We start from the raw sequence: 25,993 nt of genomic DNA, 5'->3' as shown, positions 1-25,993 counted from the left end.
ATAGCATTAGGAGAAATACCTAATGTAAATGACAAGTTGATGGGTGCAGCAAACCAACATGGCACATGTATACCTATGTAACAAACCTGCACGTTGTGCACATATACCCTAGAACTTAAGGTGTATATATAAAGTCAGCAGAGCACAAAAAACAATAAAAAATAAATAAAAATAAAATCAATGAGACTGTCAAAGAAAGTAAAATAAAATAATGTGCATTACATATGCATATATTTAATATATAAATATACACATAATATATATATTTCACATACCTATATGCACTCATTTCTGGGGACTATGATTTTTATTTGTATGCTTATACTTTACATAATTTCCTTATCTTTTATAATGAATATTAAAAAATCAGTCAAAATAAACATTATTTTTAAAGAAATCCCTACAGACTCAATTAAATCCTCATTAAAATGTTGTTTCCCATTGTTGCATGATCCAGGACAACATGATAAGTAACACTGTCATATAATGACGCTTTTGTGGTGTCACTGTAATTACATCTTTTGAGACGGAATCTGAGGTACACTTGCTTTACACCAGATTTTGTTCTACAGAGAGCAGATGTAGACAAAGATATTGTGAAAGGTTAGTATGTTTGTGGGTAAGCACAGACTGGATTTGCACAACTTAGATGTCAAGACTTCTACTTAATTTCTAATCAAGATTAATATTCTGGCAAAACATCAATATCTAGCAATTTTTGAGACGTGAATTTCAAAGAAAATGTTTACATTTCTCCTGGAGAAACACAGTACTAAATAAACCTGTGTTTTAAAGATCACTGGCTTTCTTTAAAGATCACTAACTTTCTTTGAATTTTTTTCCTCCATGTGAGAGATAACTTCCACTTCCTGTTTATTTGTGGCACAGCTACATTTCTTTCTTTTAGTCTATGGAATATGATTATTTCTATCTCTCCCCTCCTTCTTCTTTTTTTCTTCTATCTTAGTAAAGGTCATTTCTTCTTTCTAACATAACATTTATTATATATCTTGACATATCTTTCTGCCTGCTTTCCAATGTATTAAGATAGGAAGTAAATATATATATATATATAATACTCTATATAGTACAATTTAAATAGCCTTTATTTTATATATATATATATACATACACACACACATACATATATACACTATATATATTATTAACCAGGTGGAACTATCTGCATCGCCTACAGAACTCTCTATACCCACTAAAGTGTACAGAGCTTGTCCTTGAGTACATATCCACTGATGGTTCAAGTCTTTTCTTCCTATTCCACACTGTTCTGTTTTCCATGGTGGTTTGACATCTTCTGTAGGATCAACATACATGGTGTCTGTTAGCTTGTGGCTAGCACAACCACAATAATTTGGGCTTTTGCTTATTGGGGCTAAAAATATATTAAAAGAATTGTACAATCTGAAGAAATACTACACTAATTGTTGTGGCCGGAATACCAAGTTTGAGGGCTTACTTTAAAAATTAACATACATGGCATAATTTATTTGAATAATTAAAGCCCCCTTATTAACTACTTGGTCAAGTTGACTTTCCAAAGAATGCATACAAATAGACATTTGTGCAAACAAATAACTCTAAGGAGAATGAAATACTCTTTCAGCAATGAGATTTGCCCTATGTGTTGCAAGGAGATGGACTGATCTCATTAGTGCATCAAATGAACTATGTATACAAATGTGCATTTGGTGCATTTCTGTATTTCTCTTTTAATTCTAGGCTGGTGGTCCCCATAGACCAGTAGGATCATACACAGACTATGCTAGCCATTGAAATGGCTTTTGGTTAGGCTACTGTCTTTACCTTCATTAGAGATGACATTTTAATGGGCCCACTAATTTCAACATATGAATAACAGCCTATTTTCTGCAATATGAAAATTGATAATATCTGAATAATGCTTTTTTCCTTCTCAAGTTAAATACCTTTAGTTGCAGCATTTTTATTCACAAACAGAGGAAAATAGAAACTGGAAGAAAATAATTTCTTATGTGTCCATAGAATTATTCTCTGGGACCAGTAAGAGTTTGGGTATATTTGTATATTTGGGTATATAGATAATGTTCACCCCTGAATATTATATATATATATATATATATGCTATAAAACACAAAAGGGTAAATGAATGTCAAGGTATGAAAGTATTTTAAAGAATCTGGTTTGTAGGCATATATAACACCTCCTAAATCCTACTATTTGGAAAGAATAGATGAAATATAACATTTAATGCCACTTCACTAACAAAACCTCTGGGTTTCTAACCTTTCAGAGGTGCCAGTGTTTCTCTTGATCAACTTGACTAACTTCAGAAGGAAACCATAGTCCAACTGCAGTTTCCATAGAAACATACCATTTTGTAAGATGCAGCTACTAAATGGTGGTATCTCATTCCATATTGTTTCATTTATGTTGTTATTTGTAAATGTATTCTAAGACAAATAAAATTATTTTACAGACATACATTTCAAATAGCATGTAAAATGTCAAAATATTTCATTGAAACTCTGAATAAACTTCAGTAGAAGTCACAGTAAACACTCTGAATACTACTATATTGAGGCTGCTATTACTGGCTTACTTACAAATATATAAACAGCATTGATAAATTTAGCTATTTTAAATTACTCAGCCATTTAGTGCTTTGAGCTAAGCTGTAGTTTTTTGAAGGCCACTTTGTTAGAATGAGATATTATGAAACATCCGCTGTATAATTTACAAACCTTAGGATCATAGTTTACCTTATGCCTCTTTCAGAGTGCATTTTCCCCTTTCTAAAGTCTCAATTGTTTAATTTTGTAAAAACTATTCATACAAGAGTGATATTTTTGAACTAGACCTAATGTAATACATTTTGAAGAATTCCAATAGCAGCTAGCAATGAGAAACAGGAAACTTCTATATGTTGCTAATAGAAAAATCCTTTCTATTTCTTGTATGCTTGTGTTGTCAGTAGAAGTGGGTTTGGATTAACATGAAACTAATGTTTAAAAACATGTATCCCAGGCCAAAAACAACTTGATAGGATAACAAACTCCAATGCCTAACCCAAAGCACTATTTTCCAAACAACTGACAAAAAGCAAGATTCAGGGAAGTAATTTTTTAGTACTAGTACATGCAGTATATGACATACAAGCATCAAACATTACTACTTTCAATAAACAGAACAAGGAAAGAATGATGCTTTTTTAACTCTGCAGATGGCAACTTAACACAAAACTATAGATGTATAAGACAATAATTCCTCCTACCTTGATGAAGGCAGAGAAGAATGACTTATAGAGGCAAGATGTGGATTTAATTCTTAATTTCTTTTTTTCTTGAACCTCAAATCTACTTAATTAACATACCATACAAAATATACAATAATTTAAATGGTTATTAGATTTCAAAAGCAGCTCACTGATGGTTTTTAATGATTATACTTGCACTTTTACTATACAGAAACATTATAATATTAAATGAAGTAAAACAAAGACAGAAAATGAAACAGCACTAAATTATATGAATGAATTTTACTTTCAGAGCTAAAGTGCAGTAATTGACCATTTTCTCATGAATTATGCATTGTATAAAAAAATTGTATGCATTATGCAATACATAGGGTTTAAGGCAGATACAGAGAGGCATAAAATATCTCAGTAACTTTACAATTTGGTTGCCTACGTGGAAATTGATACTTTTATAGGCCTAGTTATAGAAATAAGCATACATACCCTGGTCTAACACTTCTTCTTCTTCTCGTTTTGGCTGCTGTAGTAAGGGAATCTTATCTTTATATTCTGTTTCTGTAAATGATCAAAGAAGCTGAGCATAAATTTGCAGTATGTATCGTATGTATTACATACTTAAAATAGTTTACTGGAAATACTCCATCAACATAAAAATACTATTCAGGGTCTTGTGCTTATTAGAGTATTAAGAATTCATATGATAGAAATGCTCTAATTCATAAACTCCCCACACCCCCACCCCCAGCAAAACCTACCAATTACCAGACATCTGACTTAATAACTAGGTCAACTACCCTTTCAATAATATATAAATGATACAGAATTTTCAAAATGCATTGACAAAATGACTCATATTTGTTTTCTTAAATTAAATTTAGTACTGTTTTAAGAAGACTTAAGAACACTTTAAGGCATATTCTCTAAATATAGTAGAATCTTAATAAATGGCCAGAATGCTATGCTAACTTCTCTCATAAAATTTCCACTAGAAAGAAATAAGAAGCTGCTCTAGCATGTTAAGACTGAACTTGCAAAACTCAATCAAAGTCTCAGCATACTTCATGCAATAAAACAGCGAGTAGACTCTGCAATTTTCAGTTACAAAGTGACAGTCAATATGACCATTTTGCAGATGAACAATATATATATGTTAAAGAACAATTCTGAGAATTAGATTAAAAAAGTCAAGACTAGCAGTGCTTCACAAATCAATAATTGTCCTTTGCCTGAAGAAGCCCATTAAATGGATAATTTCAAGTATGGCTGGAGATGATAACTATTTTCCCTGGCAAACTGTAGTGATCTTTAGAACATGGTGCATAAATTCATAAATTGTGTAAGTCATTACTGGTTAGGGAAGGAGTTAGATGAGGAAATGAGAAAACATGAATTAAATGAAGAAAGGTCTACATTTATGGGATTGGTCCCAAAACAAATCTGTTTTATCCCTGGCTGAGATTTTCCTCTTTAAATGTTTTGATGGGGACATGTCAGGGAGGGGAGATAAGATATGAAAGAGAAAAATGAGAAAATAAGAAATAGTGTGTACATGTGACTGGTAGATAGAAGAAGGGAATAAAGATGGTTTTAAATATAGTCAAACAAGATACATACAAAAATATAAAATACAAAATTATGTATTACTTTATATTAAACATCAGTTATTACCTTTGTGATGTTCATGCATCATAACCATATCAGACTTCACGGGAATTGGAATGTTGGCCTCTGGTGGTATGGTTCTGAACGTATCTGGAGCTACATTCTGGGTACAGGTCATGAAAGAAACTGCATGCTTGGCTTCCATGTAATACATAATGTATAAGTTGCACATTTCATCACTAGATGTGCCACTGCAGGCAAAAAAAAAAATAGATATAACAAATCAACCATTCACATAAAACGCATGCTTAATGCAAGAAAAATGCAGCCATTAAATCTGCCAGCAACGGATTCCAAGGTAGAAATATTGTGCATTTATTTTATAGCTTTCATTAAAACCCATCAGTTTTCAACATCAAAAGCACATTGTCAAAGGCATATTTCCACTTAACAATGGAGTGTCAGTTTGCAGGCACACCATGAACACCACTAAATACCACTGATGAAAATGGCATTTTAGTAGGTGAGGAATATGGTACTTTCTTTTCTCTCTTGAATCTTTTTATTATTTAGCGCCCTCCTATTTGCCAAAACTCATAGACTGAGAAAAGTTACTGTTCCCATGGAAAATCTTTATTATTTCCTTTACAATGGTAAAAATCAGTAACCTTCAATAGAATTATCATATATTATTTATTATAAGTCTTTAAAAATAGATTTTCCTCTTAACACTAAAAGTCCTGGACCTTGTTTTTGGTTAACTGCCTCCTTCCTCACGGCCAGATGAATCTAGAATCATGTGTCCACACTAAGACATTCAAAGTGTATCCCTGATGTCTGACTTGACAGCTAGGCTTTTATAGCAGGGTTGAAAAGAATGCCTCAGGAATGACTCAAAATGAAATCAGCACTCATCTTTTTTAAGGGCTGAGATGTGACGGAAGCAATGCTGTACAGTTGAATGACTCAATGTTAAAAATAGATTTTAAAACAGTGGACATTTCCAAGAAAAAAGTTCCCAATGATAGAAAAAATATTTAATAGTTTACAAAACATGTATTCTGCTTCCTCACCTCACATGGGTTATTATATATTTCATTCTCTTTAGTATTATCAGGAAGGAACTATTTAAGTACACCTTCACAAGACTTTTATATAGCAAAGTTGTTTGGGCAAAGGAACACTTCCATTTTAGTATTAGTATTAACAATTTTTAGCAAGACTACACTAATGAAAAAAGCTATGAGGTAGGTTATTTGCCGTACAGAAATATATCAGTGTTTATTTTTCCAGCAATGTTATGCAGCACTCACTTTCTCTCCATAGCAACAGCATGACATCAGCAAGGGAAGGAAAAAAATAAAAATATTTTACAAAGGGATTTGATTTTTCTAAGCTTTGAAAATGTAGAGCCCTTGAGAGACCACAGGAATAAGCCTCTGCCATTGGAAGCTCTCTTTATGCTTCAGAAATCATTTGGCTTCTCACTCTCTGAATCTGATACCTGTCAGTGTAACTGCTTCTCCCGTGAAATATAAGCAAATAGTGAAGTGCAAACCCAAACAAACATCTGTTCACTACACATCTTCATGGTGTCAAAACACCATTCCTAAGAATTACATTTTAACAGCCTTGGAGTTGGTCAGTATGTGCTATAAAAGGAATGGCTGTTGCAAAAATAATAAACCGGAGCCTCCCGCCATATTATCCTTCTCTTTCCTGATTAAAAAAAAGGAGGTATGTGTAGATCAACTGAGCAAAAAAGAAAAAGGAATTTAAGATGTGGCTCTAGCTTTAAAAACCTTTAATCATCTTGCAGAGAGGAAAAGCAAAATAATCATTTAAGCATCTCAAATTAATGAAAGGAAAAACATTTTATTTCATATAATAATTCATGAAACTTGCAACTCATCAATGGATGGGTCCTTCCACATTTTCTCTTTTTGGGAATGTCAATACCCACGTTTTCACTGGAGAAGGTATACCCACCCACAACAGCATATGTAAGACAAGCAGTATCCTCATTTTTTTCCTTACTAAAAACCTACACAGAATGAAGTAACTATCACTGCTGGTCTAAATATTGTTGGTCCCTTGGGCCAGTATGTTCTCTGTTGCATAAATGGAAATTGTTTATTCTGTGAGCTATTATATGTTTTTATAAAATACTTAGGGAATTCTAGAATGTTTTTTTACTCGTCCTAATTTTCTTCTGGAGTAGTATTTCCACAATTATTACCACAAAACTTTGGTTCTTGAAATGCTTACAGATGAGTTGAGAAAAAATTACCATATGACCGGCCGGGCACGGTGGCTCATGCCTGTAATCCCAGCACTCTGGGAGGCCGAGGCAGGTGGATCATGAGGTCAGGAGTTCAAGACAAGCCTGGCCAAGATGTTGAAACCTCATCTCTACTAAAAATGCAAAAATTAGCTGGGTGCAGTGGCAGGCGCCTGTAATCCCAGCTACTCAGGAGGCTGAGGCAGGGGAATTGCTTGAACCTGGGCGGCAGAGGTTGGAGTGAGCCGAGATTGTGCGCTGCTGCACTCCAGCCTGGGTGACAGACAGAGACTCCCTCTTAAAAAAAAAAAAAAAAAAAAAAAAGCAAACAAAACAAACAAGCAACTTACCATATGACCACATGAAAATGTTGGTCTATACAAGTTAAACAATGTTGCACTGCCTGATCCTTTAATACACAATGTGCTCATGACTGTATGGAGGGGTAGAGAGGTGGATACAGTAGGTTCTATTCCTTAAAGGAATCTGACCAGGCTCCTTTGTGTTGCTGTGTGTTCCAGGGCATAATTTAAGAAAAGTTGTATTGTAAGATTTGCTCTTACATAGGTAGAAACAAAATGCTAGTATTGTTTAAGAATGACCAATCAAAAGGATTTCTTCAATGGAGTAGTGTGCATGTAATAAAGCTATATAAAGCTATTCAAATGAATATACATAGATATGCATACAGATGTGTAGCTAGAAATGTTTCATAACATGTCTTATCTGTATATAGACAGGTAAATATCTATGTATATTCTATCTATATCCTTCCATCTGTCCATCCATTCAGATAAACACATAGTTCAAGCTTTCAGAAAAATCCATTAGAGATTTAAGAAGCAACTAATATCGCAAAGTTTCAAAATAACTAATATAAAATATCTTGTTAATATATATTTCCTCAAAGATAATTTTGGTGCTTTTAAATGTGTTACATGTATATTTGGAAGGATTTGTTTTTGATATACATTTGAAAAGAAATTGTACTAAAATTTCATTTCAAACAAGTGAAAGGTAATTATCTGAGAACAAGGAATTAAACTACAATGTGGGCTCAGAGTAAATCAGGACAATAAGTTACTCTTACTAAATTAAATTCGTTGTTATCACCAAAAAGCAGTAAGTAACAATTAAAAAACAAAAGAAAATTGTAGGTAGTCATTATGGAGAAGAATACGAAACTAAAAAGTGGCATAAGTTTAGAATAATTTTATACTAATATTGGAGACAAAGGCAGCAATTACTATATTAGAAATAGTGTGTACCAAGGTACAAGGTTACATGTTTGAAAAACACATGTACTTAAGTATAGCAAATAAAGGAAAATGAGTAACTTTCTAATAATGTCACTCTTTGTCCTCTACAACATATGATTACACTTTATTATTTTAAATAGTATATTTGAGAAAATAAAAAATAAAAATATAAGCTAATGTTGCAAGTTATTTCCTCAAAAGTGAATTATCTTACCCTGTACTGAATTAACTTTTGAGAAAAATTATGCATATATGTGTAAAAGCATACATATATGTATGTGTGTACACCTATGCACATATATATACACACAATACACTAATTCAATTACACATATATTATGTGTTAATTTGATACACATATAAATGTGTACACCTTTACACACATGATTTTCTGAGACTTATTAAGCAGCTCACCAATACAGTTCATTTGGGGTGCGAATTCTATGATTCAAAATTGAATTTGATCAAATAATTTAGGAATCTTTGCTATCACAAGGAAAATTTCATTAAAAGAGCTGAACAAAAAGAGTCATACTTTATTCCTTTCCATCTATAATTAGACTTGTAGTCAAGGTAACTCTGAGCTCCTATGTGACAGAGAAACTATCATATGCTAAAAATGTTAGGAGTCAAATCATCCTTAGTATCACCATCACAGTTTGCTTATTTTATTTTACAATCATTCACCTTTCATTCAAAAACAAAAAATCTCATTTTAAGACAAATTGCTTTCTGTATTCCTAAGGAAGTATTTTGACACATGTACCCTTAATTTCCACAGAGATCAACATATGCAATTCAACTCCGCTAATCTCAGTGATTTATTAACATGAGAAAGTAGGAAGGGATATTATGTACACTGAATGGCCCTTTAAACATCCCCCAATGCCAGTGTGATTACTTAAAATAATGACTGCTGGCATTACTTATATTCCAAAATTGCAGTAGTGCATTCATTTCATCTTCTTGCATAATAAAGTGCTTATGTGATAACTTTCTGTTTTATACTGACATACTTAATATAAATAGCTTTGGGTCTGACATAATGTGTGAACCTGAAAATTGGAAGCCCTCAATAAATTACATGTTGAATGAAGGAAGAACGAATAATCTTGCTTAATAAATGTTTACAACTTCATATGACATAGCATGTTTTCCCTAGTATATTATACTACTGAATAATGAGTCAGGTCAATTTTTTTGTACTCAATTGACCTATGGGATTTCTGAACATATTTATCTATTTATATCCATATCTGTTTATCCATCTGTCTAATCTGTTTACCTAGGTTCCATGAGAGCTTTTATAAAAATATATTACATTAGAAAGATATGTAAATACAGATTTAATAAAGTACCAAGTAATGTGAAATGTATGACTTAAAAAATTCCAAATATCATTGTATTCCATGTCTATACCGCAAACACTCCACTAGCTCAAGAATTCCTTCACCTCTACCCCCTTTATATTCAACAAATGTTAGGCTTGAAAATAGGCAAAACTGGTAATACTAATTTTAGAAAGAAATATAAAAACTTTAGTCATTTTACAAAACTGTTAATCATTTCTTAAAAAGTTTCATGGTGCTTTTAAATGTATACATTAAGAAGTTATTTATCATGTAACTTTATTTTTGCATGTAATAATATTTAAAAATGCAAATTAAAGTGCCATATTGGTATGCATGAATATTCATATATTCATGAAATGACTCATTCCCAGTGAAAAATATGACCAACAAAACTGACCAAATTGGTAAATATTATCTACCTAGTCCCAGTAATTAATACTAAATTTTAGCATATAAACTTTTAGCCTGATTAGCTGACTTAATGAGCTTAATTGGCTGACTTAATTAAATTCTATGTTTTTATTTAAACTTGACTAAACATTTGAAATGAATTTGGAGAAGTATCATCCTGAATATAAAATATGTAATGCAGTCAGGCACAAAAATATTGCTTCTTCATAGATCAATTAGTAGTACTATGTTGTCAGTATATGTAATACTTTGGTGAAACTTTATTTAGGATATATTATTCATATTTAGTATATAAAAATAAATGTATGGATAAAACATTTTATCACTAAGTATATTTATTAATATATCTCATTAAATATACCTACTTTTAAAGTAGTTTTTATTAATATTACTTTTGATTGACAAACAATAGTAAGCATTTAATCATATCTTCTCATTTATAAGTGTGAGCTAAGTCATATGGAGGCAAAGGCATAAGAATGATATAATGGACTTTGGGGACTCAGGGGGAAAGACTGGAAGGGGGTTAAGGATAAAAAATACTACATATTGGGTACAGTTTACATTGCTTGGCTGACGGGTGCACCAAAATTGCAGAAATCCCTAAAGAACTTACCCATGTAACAAAAAACCACCTATTCTCCAAAAACTATTGAAATAAAAAATAATTTTGTAATGTAAAGTATGATGTGATTTTTTAATATATGGATATAGTGTGGTACTATTAAATCAAACTAATTAACAAATCCATCACTTTGCTTACCTATCTTTATTTATTTATTTATTTATTTATTTTATTTTGAGATGGAGACAGGGACATATTGCTCCTGTTATTTGCTCTGTAGCCCAGGCTGAAGCACAATGGCATGATCTTAGCTCACTGCAACCTCTGCCTTCCAGGTTCAAGCGATTCTCCATGCTCAGCCTCCTGAGTAGCTAGGATTATGGGCATCCACCACCATGCCCGGCTAATTTTTGTATTTTGTACAGATGAGGTTTCGCCATGTTGGCCAAGCTGCTCTTGAACTCCTGACCTCAGGCGATCCGCCCGCCTTGGCCTCCCAAAGTGCTGAGATTACAGGCATGAGCCATTGCACTCGGCCCTATCATTTTTAAAATCATGAAATATTTGACATTTCCTCTTTTAGTTATTTTGAAATATCTAGTGCCTTATATTGACTACAGTCGTTCTTCTGTGCAATAGGTCTCAAAATCTATTCCTCCTGTCTATCTGAAACTTTATGTCCTCTAACAATTCCTATTACCTTCTTCCCCACCCTTCAGTAACCATCATTCTATTCTCTATTTCTATGAGTTCAACTTTTTTAGACTCCACATATAAGTGAGATCATGTGGTATTTGTATTAATATATCTGTGCCTGGCTTATTTCACTTAATACATCCTTCAGATTCATCCACCTTGTCACAAACGACAGGATTTCCCCCCTTGTAAAGGCTAAATAGTATTTCATGATGCATGTGTAAAACACATTTTCTTTATGCATTCATCCATTTATGGACACTCAGGTGGTTAAATCCATTTACATGGTGGTATTTTAAGAAGAATCCCTATTATGGGAAAATCAGCCTCTACTTTTCAGTGCTTTTCATAAGTTACCATGATTGTTCTAGCCAAGCAAAGTTTTCTCCAGTTCTACAATTTCTAGCTTAATACAGTTAAGCTTGGTTTTGGTAGAAGAATCACTCAACTGAAAACCTTCCTAGTAGGCCACTGTCAACAGTTTTTCTGTAAAATCTAGTTTCCATGTAACCACAGAACAGAAAGGTTTAAAACTTGAAGCTGAGAGTTCTCCCAGTACATGGAGAAGGCACCTACTGGCCCCAGCCTATCCTTAGATAAGTGTGATTTATACCTATTTGTGCTTCAGGCTCAGGGCTCAAATCTGTGCCCTGTGGGAATGTGTATTTGTATGTGTGGGTTGGAGGTAGGTGGGAAAAGAAAAGAGGCAGAAGAGATATATGGATTAACAGAGTATCATTTAATTTAACCAACATCATAAATTACTAGTTTATTTCACTGGTTCCATTCTCAACTGTGATCCTGTAGTAGTCTATGGAGGTTGTGCTTATTATTTTACAAAACAGAGACACGTTGCTGTTGTTATTTGTCTAAAAATAAAAAGTATATTAACTGCTATGAGATGATTATCCATTATTATGAAAACTTTTATTCATACTTAAATGTATTAAAATTTGTCTTACTTGTTTGTCATTCCACTGGTAAAAAAAATGCTTCTATAGTAGAAATTAAATATTCGGAATATGGGCTCACCCAATAAGTTAATTTCCTATAATTTCTTTCTATTTCATTTTTATTACAAAATGGTGTTTCCTTTAGTCCACATGAGATTTATGAAAGGATAAATTAGTGTAGTCATTTTAGGGTATTATTTTAAAGCAAAACGCACATTTTAAAAAAGACAAGAATTATTCTAGATTCATGGAACTGAAAGAGGTCTCCAGAGATCACTTTGGCCTCCCATCCTAGTACCATAACAAGTCATTAATCTCTATGGCTGATATTACCTCACAGACAGAACTCAGAAGGATAGAATTTGGCCAAAGTAACAAACCTCCCCCCAAAAACTGTAAAGAGACCTCTAGGCAAAAAATTCTGTTTTTTCCACACTTAAAACTTGGAAGCCAATGCAAGTGATGTGTTGAAAGGGATTTTTTACTGCTCTGTTTACTTACTACAAAGGTTACTACCATAATCTGGAACATTTAAGTAAACTACCTACGGCTCTGCACTGACATAAAATGAACAACTGATGGATACTCTCTGAATCATGTTACCCCATGTATTTAAAGATTGTTAAGAAGGGACTTCTTATGCTCTTTCTGTCAAATCTAGTTATGCCTCCTTTGTCAGTCCTTTTCTTACCATCATCATTTCCCATAACTCAATAATACTATTGCTTTCCTGAAGTCTCTTTCCCAAATTTAGCACATTTATCAAAAAGCAAAGCTGTTGGAAACTATTTCTGTAACAGAAATTGATAAAGTTTTATTTGTTTTATCCTTAGCCTTAAAGTTTATGCTTACTAATATAAAAAAGCCATTTAGAGTGACATAAAAATTCTTTTACACCATAGCAAATGTTCCCGCTTTCTTTTTTAAACCTGCCTCAGTACCTTTTCCCTTTCTCCATACAACCAGCAGTTAGTGTTGCTATCACAAGAATCATCCTGAGGGCATCGAAAGCATATTTTCAGATGCTTACTTTCTGTAACTTCTCTTTGATTAAGAGATAAATGGTTTAAAACTCTAGCTTCCAGATGGCATCAGTAAATATTTTAAAACCTTGCTTAACATAAAAAGAAGTCTCCTTGATTCTTTTCTATCAAAAAGCATGAAAAGAAACTACCTTTCATTTTTCATTTAGGTAAGTTTCTTTGAAAGAGTTCATAGTGCTTTGACAATTTTACGTAGTGCTACAGGATATAATTATTTCAAGGAGGCTCAGTATTTAAAAAATCATTTAAAAGGCTCAACATTCTTTTTTGATAAAGTGTTGCATATTATTATCCTTATTTAGTAGACTAAACAACTGGAAATTTTTAAATTCACAGGAGTTTTAACATCATGGTTCTGAGTATTTAATGGGAATCACCAAATGCAGACCCCATGAACACAGGGCAAAAAGGCACTTGAGAAAAAAAATTTTCATTATCATTATATTTTCTTTATTAAGATGAGCCTGAGGAAGAAATATGAAGTCTTTGGTAATTATAATATTTAGAGGTATGATACCGAAGGTTTTGAGGAAGAAAAACAGAAGCATGAAAAAATGAGCATATGTTCTGGGGTTTATCCAAATCAATCAGTTTTGAAATGATAAAATGCCATAGTTTGTTGTAATTGTCCATGACAGGACAAAAAATGTACACTTTATTCACAAAGATAGCTGTAACCTGTAATCATGCCTTATCTCAATAAAATATCTTTAAATAGTGGAATGTGTGGAATCATACCCAATGTGTGTGGCTTCTGTCCTTCCTTCACCAGTGAATACACATCTTGCAGCCAGTAGGTCACCAAAACTTACATCAACGGGGTGCTCCACAGGGTAGAAAGCCTGCCAAAAAGACAAACACAATGAATCATTAATATTACCAATAAAATCCAGAACTTCATGCTTGATTGTGTTCTTTACCCCTTTTTTGAGGGTTTTATCATGAAGGGATGTTGAATTTTATCAAATGCTTTTTTTTTTTTTTTTTTCAGATGGAGTCTCACTCTGTCGCCCAGGCTGGAGTGCAGTGGCGCAGTCTTGGCTTACTACAAGCTCCACCTCCCAGGTTCACACCATTTTCCTGCCTCAGCCTCCCAAGTAGCTGGGACTACAGGTGCCCACCACCACGCTAGACTAAGTTTTTGTATTTTTAGTAGAGACGGGGTTTCACCCTGTTAGCCAGGATGGTCTTGATCTCCTGACCTCGTGACCCACCAGACTTGGCTTCCCAAAGTGCTGGGATTACAGGAGTGAGCCACCGCGCCCGGCTATCAAATGCTTTTTCAGCATCCATTCAACTGATCAGCGGGTTTTTGACCTTAATTCTATTGATACGATATATCACAGAACCACATACTTTAATAATGTGAAGCTTGGTACACTCTGGGTAGAGAGGACGAAGGCAGATAGTGAAACAGACACACATACACACACACACACACACACACACACACACACACACACACATAATCACTGGATAAAAAGAGTTCACCTTTAATTAATCACTTCTACTTTATGACAAAAGCACCAAACTTTGAAATAAACAAATACTATTAGCAAATGCATCCCATAAAAATCAGAATAAATGTGATAATAGAAGAGCTGTTTGAAATACTGTCTTTGAATAAATGATGGAATGTAAAAGGCCACCAACATGTTTTGACCATATTGAGAAAACTGATAAAGAAAGCACCAAATAGGAAATTGCAAAAAGGAGGTTACACAGCTCAGTTATACAGTTAAGGCAGATTTACAGATTTTTAGAGAAAGTCACAAGAGTTGCATAATAATTTTTAAAAATTACTTTCTGCTGGTTAATATTTTTTTCTCTCAAAATTAAACTAGATTTTACACACCTGTGGCAGCTGAGGGCTCTGCCGTCCAATCAGTGTCCACTGTCCATTTCTTACTCTGTATCCACTTACTACCTTACCTGTAATAAACACAAATTTTAATCATATAATATAATAAGGTATTAGAAAAACAAAAGGCATATTTAATTTCCTACTTTAAAGTAGAAATCTGAGTATTTTCAGAGCCGCAAATACTGAGTATCTTAGCAAAAACAATATGATAAAACAGCATAAAATATTTTAAGGTCTTATATGAAATCACTTTCATTGAAACAGACTTAAGTCAAACACAATTTGCATTTTAATTTATGGCACCAGCAAGTATAATGGTAAATATTTATAATTTAACATGTAAAGTTCTTACCTAAATGGTGAGTGTGAACTCTATAGGCAAAGACATGCATTGGATAATTTTTATAATGGCATGAAATATCAGAATTCACCACTGTGGGAAATGAAAACACAGACAAAAGTCACTATTCAACTGGAAAATGACATTATTCTTGCCTAAAAGTATGCATAGGGTATTCACAAGATGCTAGGGACTGACGTTTTCTTATGACTTAAACACACAAGATATTAAGCACTTAATCTGTGCCAGCCACTTTACTCACATGAATTAAGAACCCCTTGCCTTATATTTTTATTTTATTCATAAACAGAATGACTAGAACCAAATAAAAATACTCTGTTAGTGAAAACGTAGGCTTAATTTGTTACCTTTAGCTTGAAATTTATCCAGATGAGAAAGCTTAAAAATTGGTTTTTATTTTTGGAACAGAATAATTTTTGAAAAATTGAATGCAGACACCTAAGATCACTAGATTGACAGTTCCTGTTGAGAAGAGGATATTTCATACTGTTCCTTCCTTATAGTCTAACACAGTAGCTATTCAATAAATATTCATTTTATAATAGATGAAAAATGGTAACAAAGAGACCATACTGGTCATTAACTTTAAGAGATTCCCAGTGAAAACAAATGAACAATATATCATATGGCACTTTAATTAGAGGATCATAACATATATTGATAAATAATATTATACTTATTCTCATCGCTTCTAGTAAGCTTGGGAGAATCAGCTATTATCATCCCCATTTTGCAAGTAAAGAAATAAGCCAACTATATCCAAGTTTAAAGACTAAGTTGGTGTTGGATTTGCTAGTCGTTTAATTTGTAAACCTTTCTATGTAGAAGTTTATGTCACTGCTCATTATGCAGTGTGTCCTCTGCATCTCAAGAATGGATGATTTATTTTTAAATACTCTAGATTTATTCTTTAATTTATATAACACACATCTACCCAAGGGCCTCAATTCCTAGCATCTCAACAAAGAATGGAAAAGTAATAAACCACTGGCTTGGAATAATACAAAAATCTATTTTAAATCCAAGGACAATAAAGTATTGGTTTATTTTTCCAAGACATAAAAATATTGATTATGTTTAAAGTTTATAAAAAATACACTATAAATCCATTTCTACAGTTTAGGTAATGAGGTAATGGTAAATATTAAAAAATCATTACTCACCTTTTTCTCCTGCTGGGATAACAGTGTCAACAGACATCATAAGGTACATGCCAGCAATTAAAGGCTGTCTGCAGAAAAAAATAATATTTTTCTAAATTACCTGAAAAAGTCAAAATGACTGTTTTGGAAAAACACCATATACCTCAATACTCTGGTTTATAAAATGTGATGCTTGTGAAGATCAAAATGAAATAGAAAATGAGGAAGAATTCTTTTTCCTTAAAAAATACTTTTTCATGTGAAGGCAGACTCTAAATGGTTCCTGTGATAGCTAACTTTACATGTCGACTTGGCCAGGTGCCTGGCTGCTTGGTCAAACACCAGTCTAGGTGTTGTTGGGTAGGTGATTTTTAAATGTGATTAACCTTTAAATTAAACTTTGAGTAAAGCAGATTATTTTCCATAGTGTGGGTGGGCTTCAACTAATCCATTGAAAGTCTGAAGAGAAAAGACTAAGGTCCCCTCAAAAGGAAAGGATTCTGCCTGTGAATTGCCTTTGGACGCAAGAATGCAACATCAACCCTTCCTTGAATTTCCAATTGGCCCAGTGGATTTAGAACTTAATCAGTCCCCACAATAGTGTCAGCCAATCCCTTACAACAACTCTTTTTCTTTCTCTCTATCCTATTGGTTCAGGTTTCTTTGGAGAACCCTGACTAATCAGCTCTCATGATTCCTAGCTGTGGCATTCATGCCCTGGTCTAATCCCCTCGCCTTTAATGTGGGCTAAAAGAAGTATAGTAACTTATCTTTTTAAACATTTTTAACATTTTTTTTAATTTCCATAGATTTTTGGGGAACGGTGGTATTTGGTTACCTAAACTCTTTAGTGGTGATTTCTGAGATTTTGGTGCACCCATCATCCAAGCAGTATACACTGAACTCAATTTGTAGCCTTTTATCCCTCACCTCCTTCCCACCCTTTCCCTCAGGGAGTCCTCAAACTCCATTGTATCATTCTTATGCCTTTGCATCCTCATAGCTTAGATCCCACTTATGAGTGAGAACATACAATGTTTGCTTTTCCATTCCTGAGTTACTTAGTAACTTATCTTTAACAAACAGAATATGGCAAAAGTGATGGTATGTCACTTCCAACATTAGGTTACTGAAAGGCTTCCATTTTGCATGCACGCCCTCTCTTGCTTTTTTTTGCTTACTTTCTACGATGGAGACCAGTTGCCATATTGTGAGCTGCCCTGTTTATAGCCCGCTTAGCAAGGATATGAGGGCGACCTCCAGCCAACACTCAGCAAAGAACTGAAGCCTGCCGACAATCATGTGAGTGACGTTGGAAGTGATTCCTCCCCAGTCAAGCCTTAAGTTGACTGAAGCCCCAGTCAAGATTCTGACTACAGCCTCTGTGTGAGACCACATGCCTGAGGATCCAGCTAAGTGTGCCCAATTACTGACATACAGGAAAACGAGACAATACATATTTGTTGTTTTAAGCCAGTTAGTTTAGGTTAATTTTTACCCACAGATAATTAATACAGTGAACTTCCCACTCTAAGTTCACAAAGATGTTAAAGTTGCTGCTGCTCTAGGAAAAATGAAAGTACTTACGGCAGACGTGTGAGGTGTAAGGACACACCAGAACAGTCCTTGTGATTATCTGAAAACATACATAGAAACACATCTCTTAAATATGAAAATGTAGAAAACAGATTTCAAACTAGTAAGTTTGAAATTACTATAACCAAATATTTTAAAACACAAGTTATGTTTCATCTGTATTGTTGTTTATGATTTACTGAGTACTTTCATATCCAGTAATTCCTTATTGCCAATGTATCATAACAGCAAAAACAGAACTAACATTTCATGCAGTCTATGGTGTTTCTTGACTCATCAAACTGAACAATATATTGACTTTCCTGCAAACATACAAGATGCTAGAAAGTTGTTGCTACTCTCTATGCATTATCTGTATTGTTGAAAAACCCAGAAAAGTTGCTAAACTAAAATAGTTTGCTCCATGCTGCACCAAACAACAGACTTTTTTATTTTTTAAAAAGTGTAGTTCATAATTTAGGTTTTCATATACTTTAGGCATTGTTGAAGTCTACTAACACTCATATATTCATTATTTCAAAATAGAATTTTACTATTGTAGGGACTTTTAATTTCTTCTAGTACAATTTTCCACAGTTTGACCTAAAGAGCCCATATGCTTGCACATATACACAGTGAGAAGTTCCAGTGGGAGCAACTTGAATGCCCTCAAACAAGGTAGTCTGGAGGCCAGCAGGGGTCGTGGATCTACAGCTGCTCCTATAGCAGGTGGCAGTTTTGATAAGCAGCATATTTCAGCCTCAGTGTTTGGTGTGTAGATTATGACCTCCAACATGATCCTTGCCACAGTGATGCATTATTATTTCCATAACCTCTATGCTGATCTTACTTCTGTGAACTCAGAAACTTCAGCTAGTTTTGCATATTTCCCTGATGATTTGCAGTGTGCTCTGACTTTGCCCTTCTGTTGTAATACAGTGCTTGGGCCACAAGATATGAAACCTCCTAAGAATTAATTCATTTCAATTCACTAGGCTATATATAAAATCTGTCTCTGACTGCATCATCATAAAAGCACTTGACACCTAAAACGTTTATTGCAATAAAAAATTGATGCTTCTGCTAATATTTTACTACATAAAATGAAAAAACAATCAGTACTGAGAGAGTTAAGAACTGTACAGAAAATGAACTCAGAATATCAAAATCATATATCCTGGCTGAAAAAGCCAGCTGGATAGACTTATTTTGTGACTAGAATAAAAGTAAAAAGGAGAGAGGAGAGGAGAAGAATTGATAGCAAAGTTAACTCAGAGTTGAAGACCACAGAAATGGAATCCTGCTGCTTAAAAAACAGATGGGAACTGCCGTGAGTCAAAGAACTAAAATAGTCAAGAGGATTGAATTTGAAGGAAAGGTAGAAAGGAAGCAAAATATATGTATACATATTTCTGTATTTTTTACATATATTTAGTTTATAGTTTATATAAGCTATATGAACTACAGATGTACATTTCAACATAAATATTGAATTTATATTTCAGTATTAATATTGCACATTTCCACAGGCCAAATTTGTCAGGTAGAAGGTATACGATTCACTTGTATTTTTCAATCCTGCAGAATTATTTGATTATAGGATAGTGTCTTACAGGACCATCATCAGTTTTCAACTAGGTGCTCACTGAGTTCCTTTGTCTAAGAGTAGTAAAATCTAGGTATTTAATACTCAGTAGATTAGCACTAATGATCAATATTTATACCAGTAAGAAACTCTAAGTAGTCTACAATTGAGATAACTTAAGTAAAGAACTTAGCACTCTATTTAGAGCATAGGAAAAATTCACTAAATGCTTAATTATTATTATTCCATTGGTAGATTTCAAAAAAAATTCAGCACATGAATATTTTATTTTCAAGAAATGTATTTTCACAGTTTTGAGTGTGAAATTTCTTTAATGAAAGAAACTGAAGCACATCAAATTTCTCCAAGTAATAACACAGGACTAGAAGAAAGCAGGAAAAACATGGGAACATTAAAAGGGTAAAATAGTTTAAATAAAGAAATTAGAAGTGAAATTTGATATGTTGAAGATATTGTGCAAAACATGTTCTCAGAAGGGTCTGAACTAGGTAGATACAGAATAAAATCATAAGTGAAGCAAAGAAATTTTAGTAAGATAAATACCATAGTCTGGCTAAAATGAAATTCTTAAATTAGAGGCCATGGGACCGTGAGGAAGTTGATAATGTTCCCGGGTCCTTCCATGACATTTAGTAACAATGCACTCCTTGACCAGACCCAGGACAACCTGATTGTTTTTCTGAGTATTGGGCTTGAAGTCAGTTCAACGGGATCCTAGGTTTGCAGAAAAGATACTGAGGTCATTTTTGTGTTGATATCAAAATTATTCTTTCAATGTACATTCACTTATTCTGTACATTATCATGCAAAAGTCCTAACAGCTGTTCCTTTAAGGTGGTTTCATTTATTCTTATTTTAGTTTTATTATTCCAAAGTAAATATTCTTTCTTTCATTGGGTTGGGCTCCAGGTTAACTCTCTCTCAAAGGTACACAGGTAAATACTTGGCCTTTAGCTACTAATGTCCTGTATTTACAGAGAATTGAACCCCAAGACATCCCTGTTAAAAAGATGTTTCATAGTGGTTGTTCTCTTGCAGTAAAAATAATTTTAGTATAAGGCGTCTTAAGACATGGAGATGAAACTTCATTCACTAGATAGGTATAAGGTAAAACTGAGAGGGATATTTCATTATGTCATTATATTCCATTATAATGTCACATGCATGTAGAAGAAGCTTTTGTAATGTTGAAGATATTTACAGTGGAAAAGTTGAAATAATAATTTTTAAAAAGAAATGTAAAATAGCCATTTCTGATAATGCCTTAGAGGCACATCACAACATAAAGACAGTATTGCAGTGCTGGTGGTTGGGTGGTAAGACTTCCAAAGAGTAGTCTGATAATGAAATAAATGAGTATTTCCAGATACTGGATGAGACTTGAAAATAGCATTCAATCAGAATCTAATTTTAAGGAAGATGAAACTGAATGACTGTTTCACAAGAGTCTGAGCTTGCCTTTGAGAAATTGCTTTCCTCTGCTCAGGCAGAGATGTATAACCACACCGAAGTATTTTATCAGATATGTAGACTCATAGAATCTCAGAACCGAAAGGAAAACCAGACATGATGGAGTTCAAATCTTACACTTTATGGATAGGAAAAAGAGGTCACAGAGATTAAGTGTGTTGCCTCTTAAGGTAATTCAGCTAATTGGTGACACATCGGAGTATCAAATATAATTCTCTAATATTAATGTTTAATAAATGCTATTTACTAGAAAAAAAAGGCAAAAATAAAAAATAAGGGTTCTATCTCTTAGAGATTTCCAAGGTTGAAATACCTTGGAGCTAAGATAAAGGAATTAAGCAAGAATGGATAAGTAACCGGTGGTACTTAAGGACATATACTTAAGTAGGAAGCTCAATTCTCTTAATGGGAGGTGAATGCATGGGATATGAGGTTATCCATCCCAAACTATTTAGCTTGCTTTTCTCATAATAGCTTGTAGTTCCTGCTTGGATTCATAGCTAAGTAGTAAAGTATGTGGAATAATGCATGATAATAACCTACTATATCTTAGGTTCTTAATCTTAGATGGTTCTGTTGGTCTCTCCTAATCTTTCCTCTAGAGATAGTGCTCTATACTTTATGAGCTCATCTTGTCCTGGTTGTTTCCTGCTTCAATATAAAGAGAGACTAACCGCTGATCCTGAGGGAACCAATGTATTGTTATAAACGATGTCCCACTAATTGGGAACATCCTTCAGAAAGACATTTGTAGAGTGATTTTCAATTCACCACACTCTTCTAGGAAGGTGAAGGTAAAGGTTAGGAGCACACTCATTTCCTACTATTTCAAGCCACCCTTTTGGATAATGGATTCTTTCTTTAAGGAGGTACTAAAAAGTATGCCTGAAACCACTGCCAAGTCTTAGGAGAAACAAAAAGAAGTAACATCTTCAATAATAAAAATTAGGCTGGGCACAATGGCTCATGCACATAATCCCAGCACTCCGGAAGACCGAGGCAGGTGAATCACTTGTCCCCAGGAGTTCGAGATCAGCCTGGGCAATATGGTGAAACTGCATCTCTACAAAAAAAAAAAAAAAAAATTATCCAGGCATGCTGGCGTGTGACTGTAGTCCCAGCTACTTGTGAGGATTGCTTGTGCCTGGGAGGTCGAGGCTGCAGTAAGCCAAGACCACACCACTGCACTTCAGCCTGGGTGACAGAGTGTTTCAAAAAAAAAAATTTTTTTTTAAGGAAATTTGGAAGCAAATAATTCTAAACTGCATCATATCTTCCCACCCTCCCAGAGTGTTCTGAACTAATTTAAAGGCCACTTTCTCTACATTCTCTGTCTTGAAACTACAAACAAAAATGAATCAGGGGCATCATTTTTATATTATCAGTAAATGCAAATGACTTTGCAATAATACACATATATAGATGTTGTAATAACTATTTGACTATTAAGCTGTTTTGATCTTTACCTTATGGTTCTTTGTTCTAAATTAGTAACATTAAATCACTGGGACAGGATATTTTGCTGGGACTAAATCATGGCTCCCAAGGTGATCAAGTAGGAGTAGGAGATTATTTGGGGATTAATTTCTAAAGTTGAGGGAAATTTCATATAATTATAATTACTTTGAAAATCCCTTAGGAGAATAAAGACTGAGGTCTCCTAATAGATCCAACACAGCCAGTTTCCTTAGCATTGGAACAGATCACTGTCAGTTGTGTCAGCTGGGCCATGTTGTTTTTTTAAAAAGATATTTCTATACAATTGGGCTGTGTTATATAAAAAAGGTCATTTCTGTGCAACTGAAACTCTGCTGCAGAGAGATGGGACATATGTATGAGAGGCAAGTAAAAAATGAACCCAACTGAGGGAACAGTGGATCCAGATCTTGTGTTCACTTTGGGCTCTATTAGAGATGATGAATGAAACTCTGGTTTTAATGAAGCTAAGACACAGCTCCTTTTTTTTGTTTTTTTTTGTACTATCTGGATTAGAAATGCAGGTACTAAAGTCAGTTAACACTACTCAAAAAATGGTGGTCATCCAAATTAACCAGAAAATTCATATATTAAAGTTTTTTTAAATTAGTTCCTTTAAAACAAAATCTGAGTACCAGATTTTTTTTTAATTAGTTCCTTCAAAACAAAATCTGAGTTACCAGTTCTGAGCATCAGAACTCTCCAGTTACAGATACATGGAGATAAAAAAGTCTCCATTCAAAAGCATCAACACTTTAAGCTGTCATGGCAAATGTGTATCTGCTTAGCAAAATATAACTGAAATGGGGCACTGTTAATACATGATACCAGCTACACCGAGATTTTCCTGGAGGCTGTTGAAAGCTGGGTTAGCAGACAAGCTTCAGTGCTAAATAAACCAGCACGACAGGAAAAAAAATCTTCAAAAACAATTCCTTTTGAAACTGTCATTGCATTGAGTTAGCTTCTTTTGATTTTGTATTCACTGCTATGGGACTAGAAATTACTAGTTTCCATTTGCCTTGTGGCAAGGAAGAGAAAATGCATTTACCCATCCTGCAAGATGACGACTTTCACAAATGATGGCCTGTGCTGTTCCCAAAAGAGATCAAAATGGAAGGCAGGAAGGCAGGCACTACAACCTGCTTTTATAATAGCTCTGTATGCGGAGGATGTTATGGCACAACTAATGTAAAAGCACTTCCCTGTTTCCATCTCTTATGAATGCAAAAAAATATAAATCTACAGTGAAGTTATGATTGATACTATTTCATCTCTCACAATTATGAACCTGCTCCAGAGGCATCCTTCCAAGAAAGTCAAATTAAAAGATAAAACCCACCAATCCTCGATAAATAAAGTTATTTTTTAGAGGTATGGTGCTAAGTTTCAAAATTATTGATTGGCTTTAGAACTCTTTATGGAACTATGATACAGAGAAAAGTGCACAAATCAGAAAGTACAGATCCAGGAAACTTAAAAATCTAACACATCCATGTAACCAGCACCCCAAAATCCTCCACTCACATCCCCTTCCTGAAGCATTACAATTTAAACCTTTATATTTATGTACATACCATATTTAAACATTTATTTGTCTTTCTGAAAGAGGTGTCTTTTGGCCAAAACCAAAAGACACATTTAACTAACTTGTTCACTTGCTTCATGGGCTTTGGTTGGGCAGTTTTAAATACTACAGTTGGTTACTAAGAAATATTTACTTTTTGAGGGCGGAGCAAGATGGCCAAATAGGAACAGCTCCAGTCTCCAGCTCCCAGCGCGAGCGACACAGAAGACCGGTGATTTCTGCATCTTCAACTGAGGTACTGGGTTCATCGCACTAGGGAGTGCCAGACAATTGATGCTGGTCAGCTGCTGCAGCCCGACCAGCGAGAGCTGAAGCAGGGCGAGGCATCGCCTCACCTGGGAAGCGCAAGGGGGGAAGGGAATCCCTTTTCCTAGCCAGAGGAACTGAGATACACAACACCTGGAAAATTGGGTAACTCCCACCCCAATACTGTGCTGTACCAAGGGTCTTAGCAAACGGACACACCAGGAGATTATATCCCACACCTGGCCGGGACGGTCCCACGCCCGCCAACGGAGTCTTCCTCATTGTTAGCACAACAGTCTGCGATCTAACTGCAAGGCAGCAGCGAGGCTGGGGGAGGGGCGCCCGCCATTGCTGAGGCTTAAGTAGGTAAACAAAGCCACGGGGAAGCTCGAACTGGGTGGAGTTCACAGCAGCTCAAGGAGCCCTGCCTGTCTCTGTAGACTCCACCTCTGGGGACAGGGCACAGCTAATCAACAACAACAACAACAACAACAAAGCAGCAGAAACCTCTGCAGAGGCAAACGACTCTGTCTGACAGCTTTGAAGAGAGCAGTGGATCTCCCATCACAGAAGGTGAGATCTGAAAACGGACAGACTGCCTGCTCAAGTGGGTCCCTGACCCCTGAGTAGCCTAACTGGGAGACACCTCCCACTAGGAGCAGACCGACACCCCATACCTCACACAGAGGAGTACACCCCTGAGAGGAAGCTTCCAAAGCAAGAATCAGACAGGTACACTCGCTGTTCAGCAATATTCTATCTTCTGCAGCCTCTGCTGCTGACACCCAGGCAAACAGGGTCTGGAGTGGACCTCAAGCGATCTCCAACAGACCTACAGCGGAGGGTCCTGACTGTTAGAAGGAAAACTAACAAACAGGAAGGACACCCACACCAAAACCTCATCAGTACATCACCATCATCAAAGACCAGAGGCAGATAAAGCCACAATGATGGGGAAAAAGCAGGGCAGAAAAGCTGGAAATTCAAAAAATAAGAGTGCATCTCCCCCTGCAAAGGAACGCAGCTCATCGCCAGCAACGGATCAAAGCTGGACGGAGAATGACTTTGACGAGATGAGAGAAGAAGGCTTCAGTCCATCAAACTTCTCAGAACTAAAGGAAAAATTACGTACCAGGCACAAATAAACTAAAAATCTTGAAAAAAGAGAGGAAGAATTCATAACTAGAATAATTAATGCAGAGAAGGCCATAAACGAACTGACAGAGATGAAAACCATGACACGAGAAATA

The 25,993-nt window shown here is 34.7% G+C and overlaps 1 protein-coding gene across 6 annotated transcripts in view; it reads right to left on the bottom strand.

Moving 5' to 3' along the window:
* PAM (peptidylglycine alpha-amidating monooxygenase) overlaps positions 1-25,993 on the bottom strand; it is a 134,579-nt gene that overhangs the window by 66,607 nt on the left and 41,979 nt on the right. For all 6 annotated transcript variants that reach the window (XM_011960102.1, XM_011960104.1, XM_011960105.1 and 3 more), the window contains exons 5-11: positions 18,370-18,418; positions 16,804-16,871; positions 15,632-15,712; positions 15,271-15,347; positions 14,154-14,257; positions 4,922-5,106; positions 3,737-3,808 (exon numbers count right to left, since the gene is read on the bottom strand). In XM_011960102.1, coding sequence (XP_011815492.1) covers positions 3,737-3,808; positions 4,922-5,106; positions 14,154-14,257; positions 15,271-15,347; positions 15,632-15,712; positions 16,804-16,871; positions 18,370-18,418 — 636 coding nt within the window. The remainder of the gene's footprint in view (positions 1-3,736; positions 3,809-4,921; positions 5,107-14,153; positions 14,258-15,270; positions 15,348-15,631; positions 15,713-16,803; positions 16,872-18,369; positions 18,419-25,993) is intronic.

The sequence above is a fragment of the Colobus angolensis genome, unplaced genomic scaffold (assembly GCF_000951035.1).
Source record: "Colobus angolensis palliatus isolate OR3802 unplaced genomic scaffold, Cang.pa_1.0 Scaffold504, whole genome shotgun sequence".
Taxonomy (NCBI): domain Eukaryota; kingdom Metazoa; phylum Chordata; class Mammalia; order Primates; family Cercopithecidae; genus Colobus; species Colobus angolensis.
This window is presented reverse-complemented; position numbering and strand designations above follow the sequence as displayed.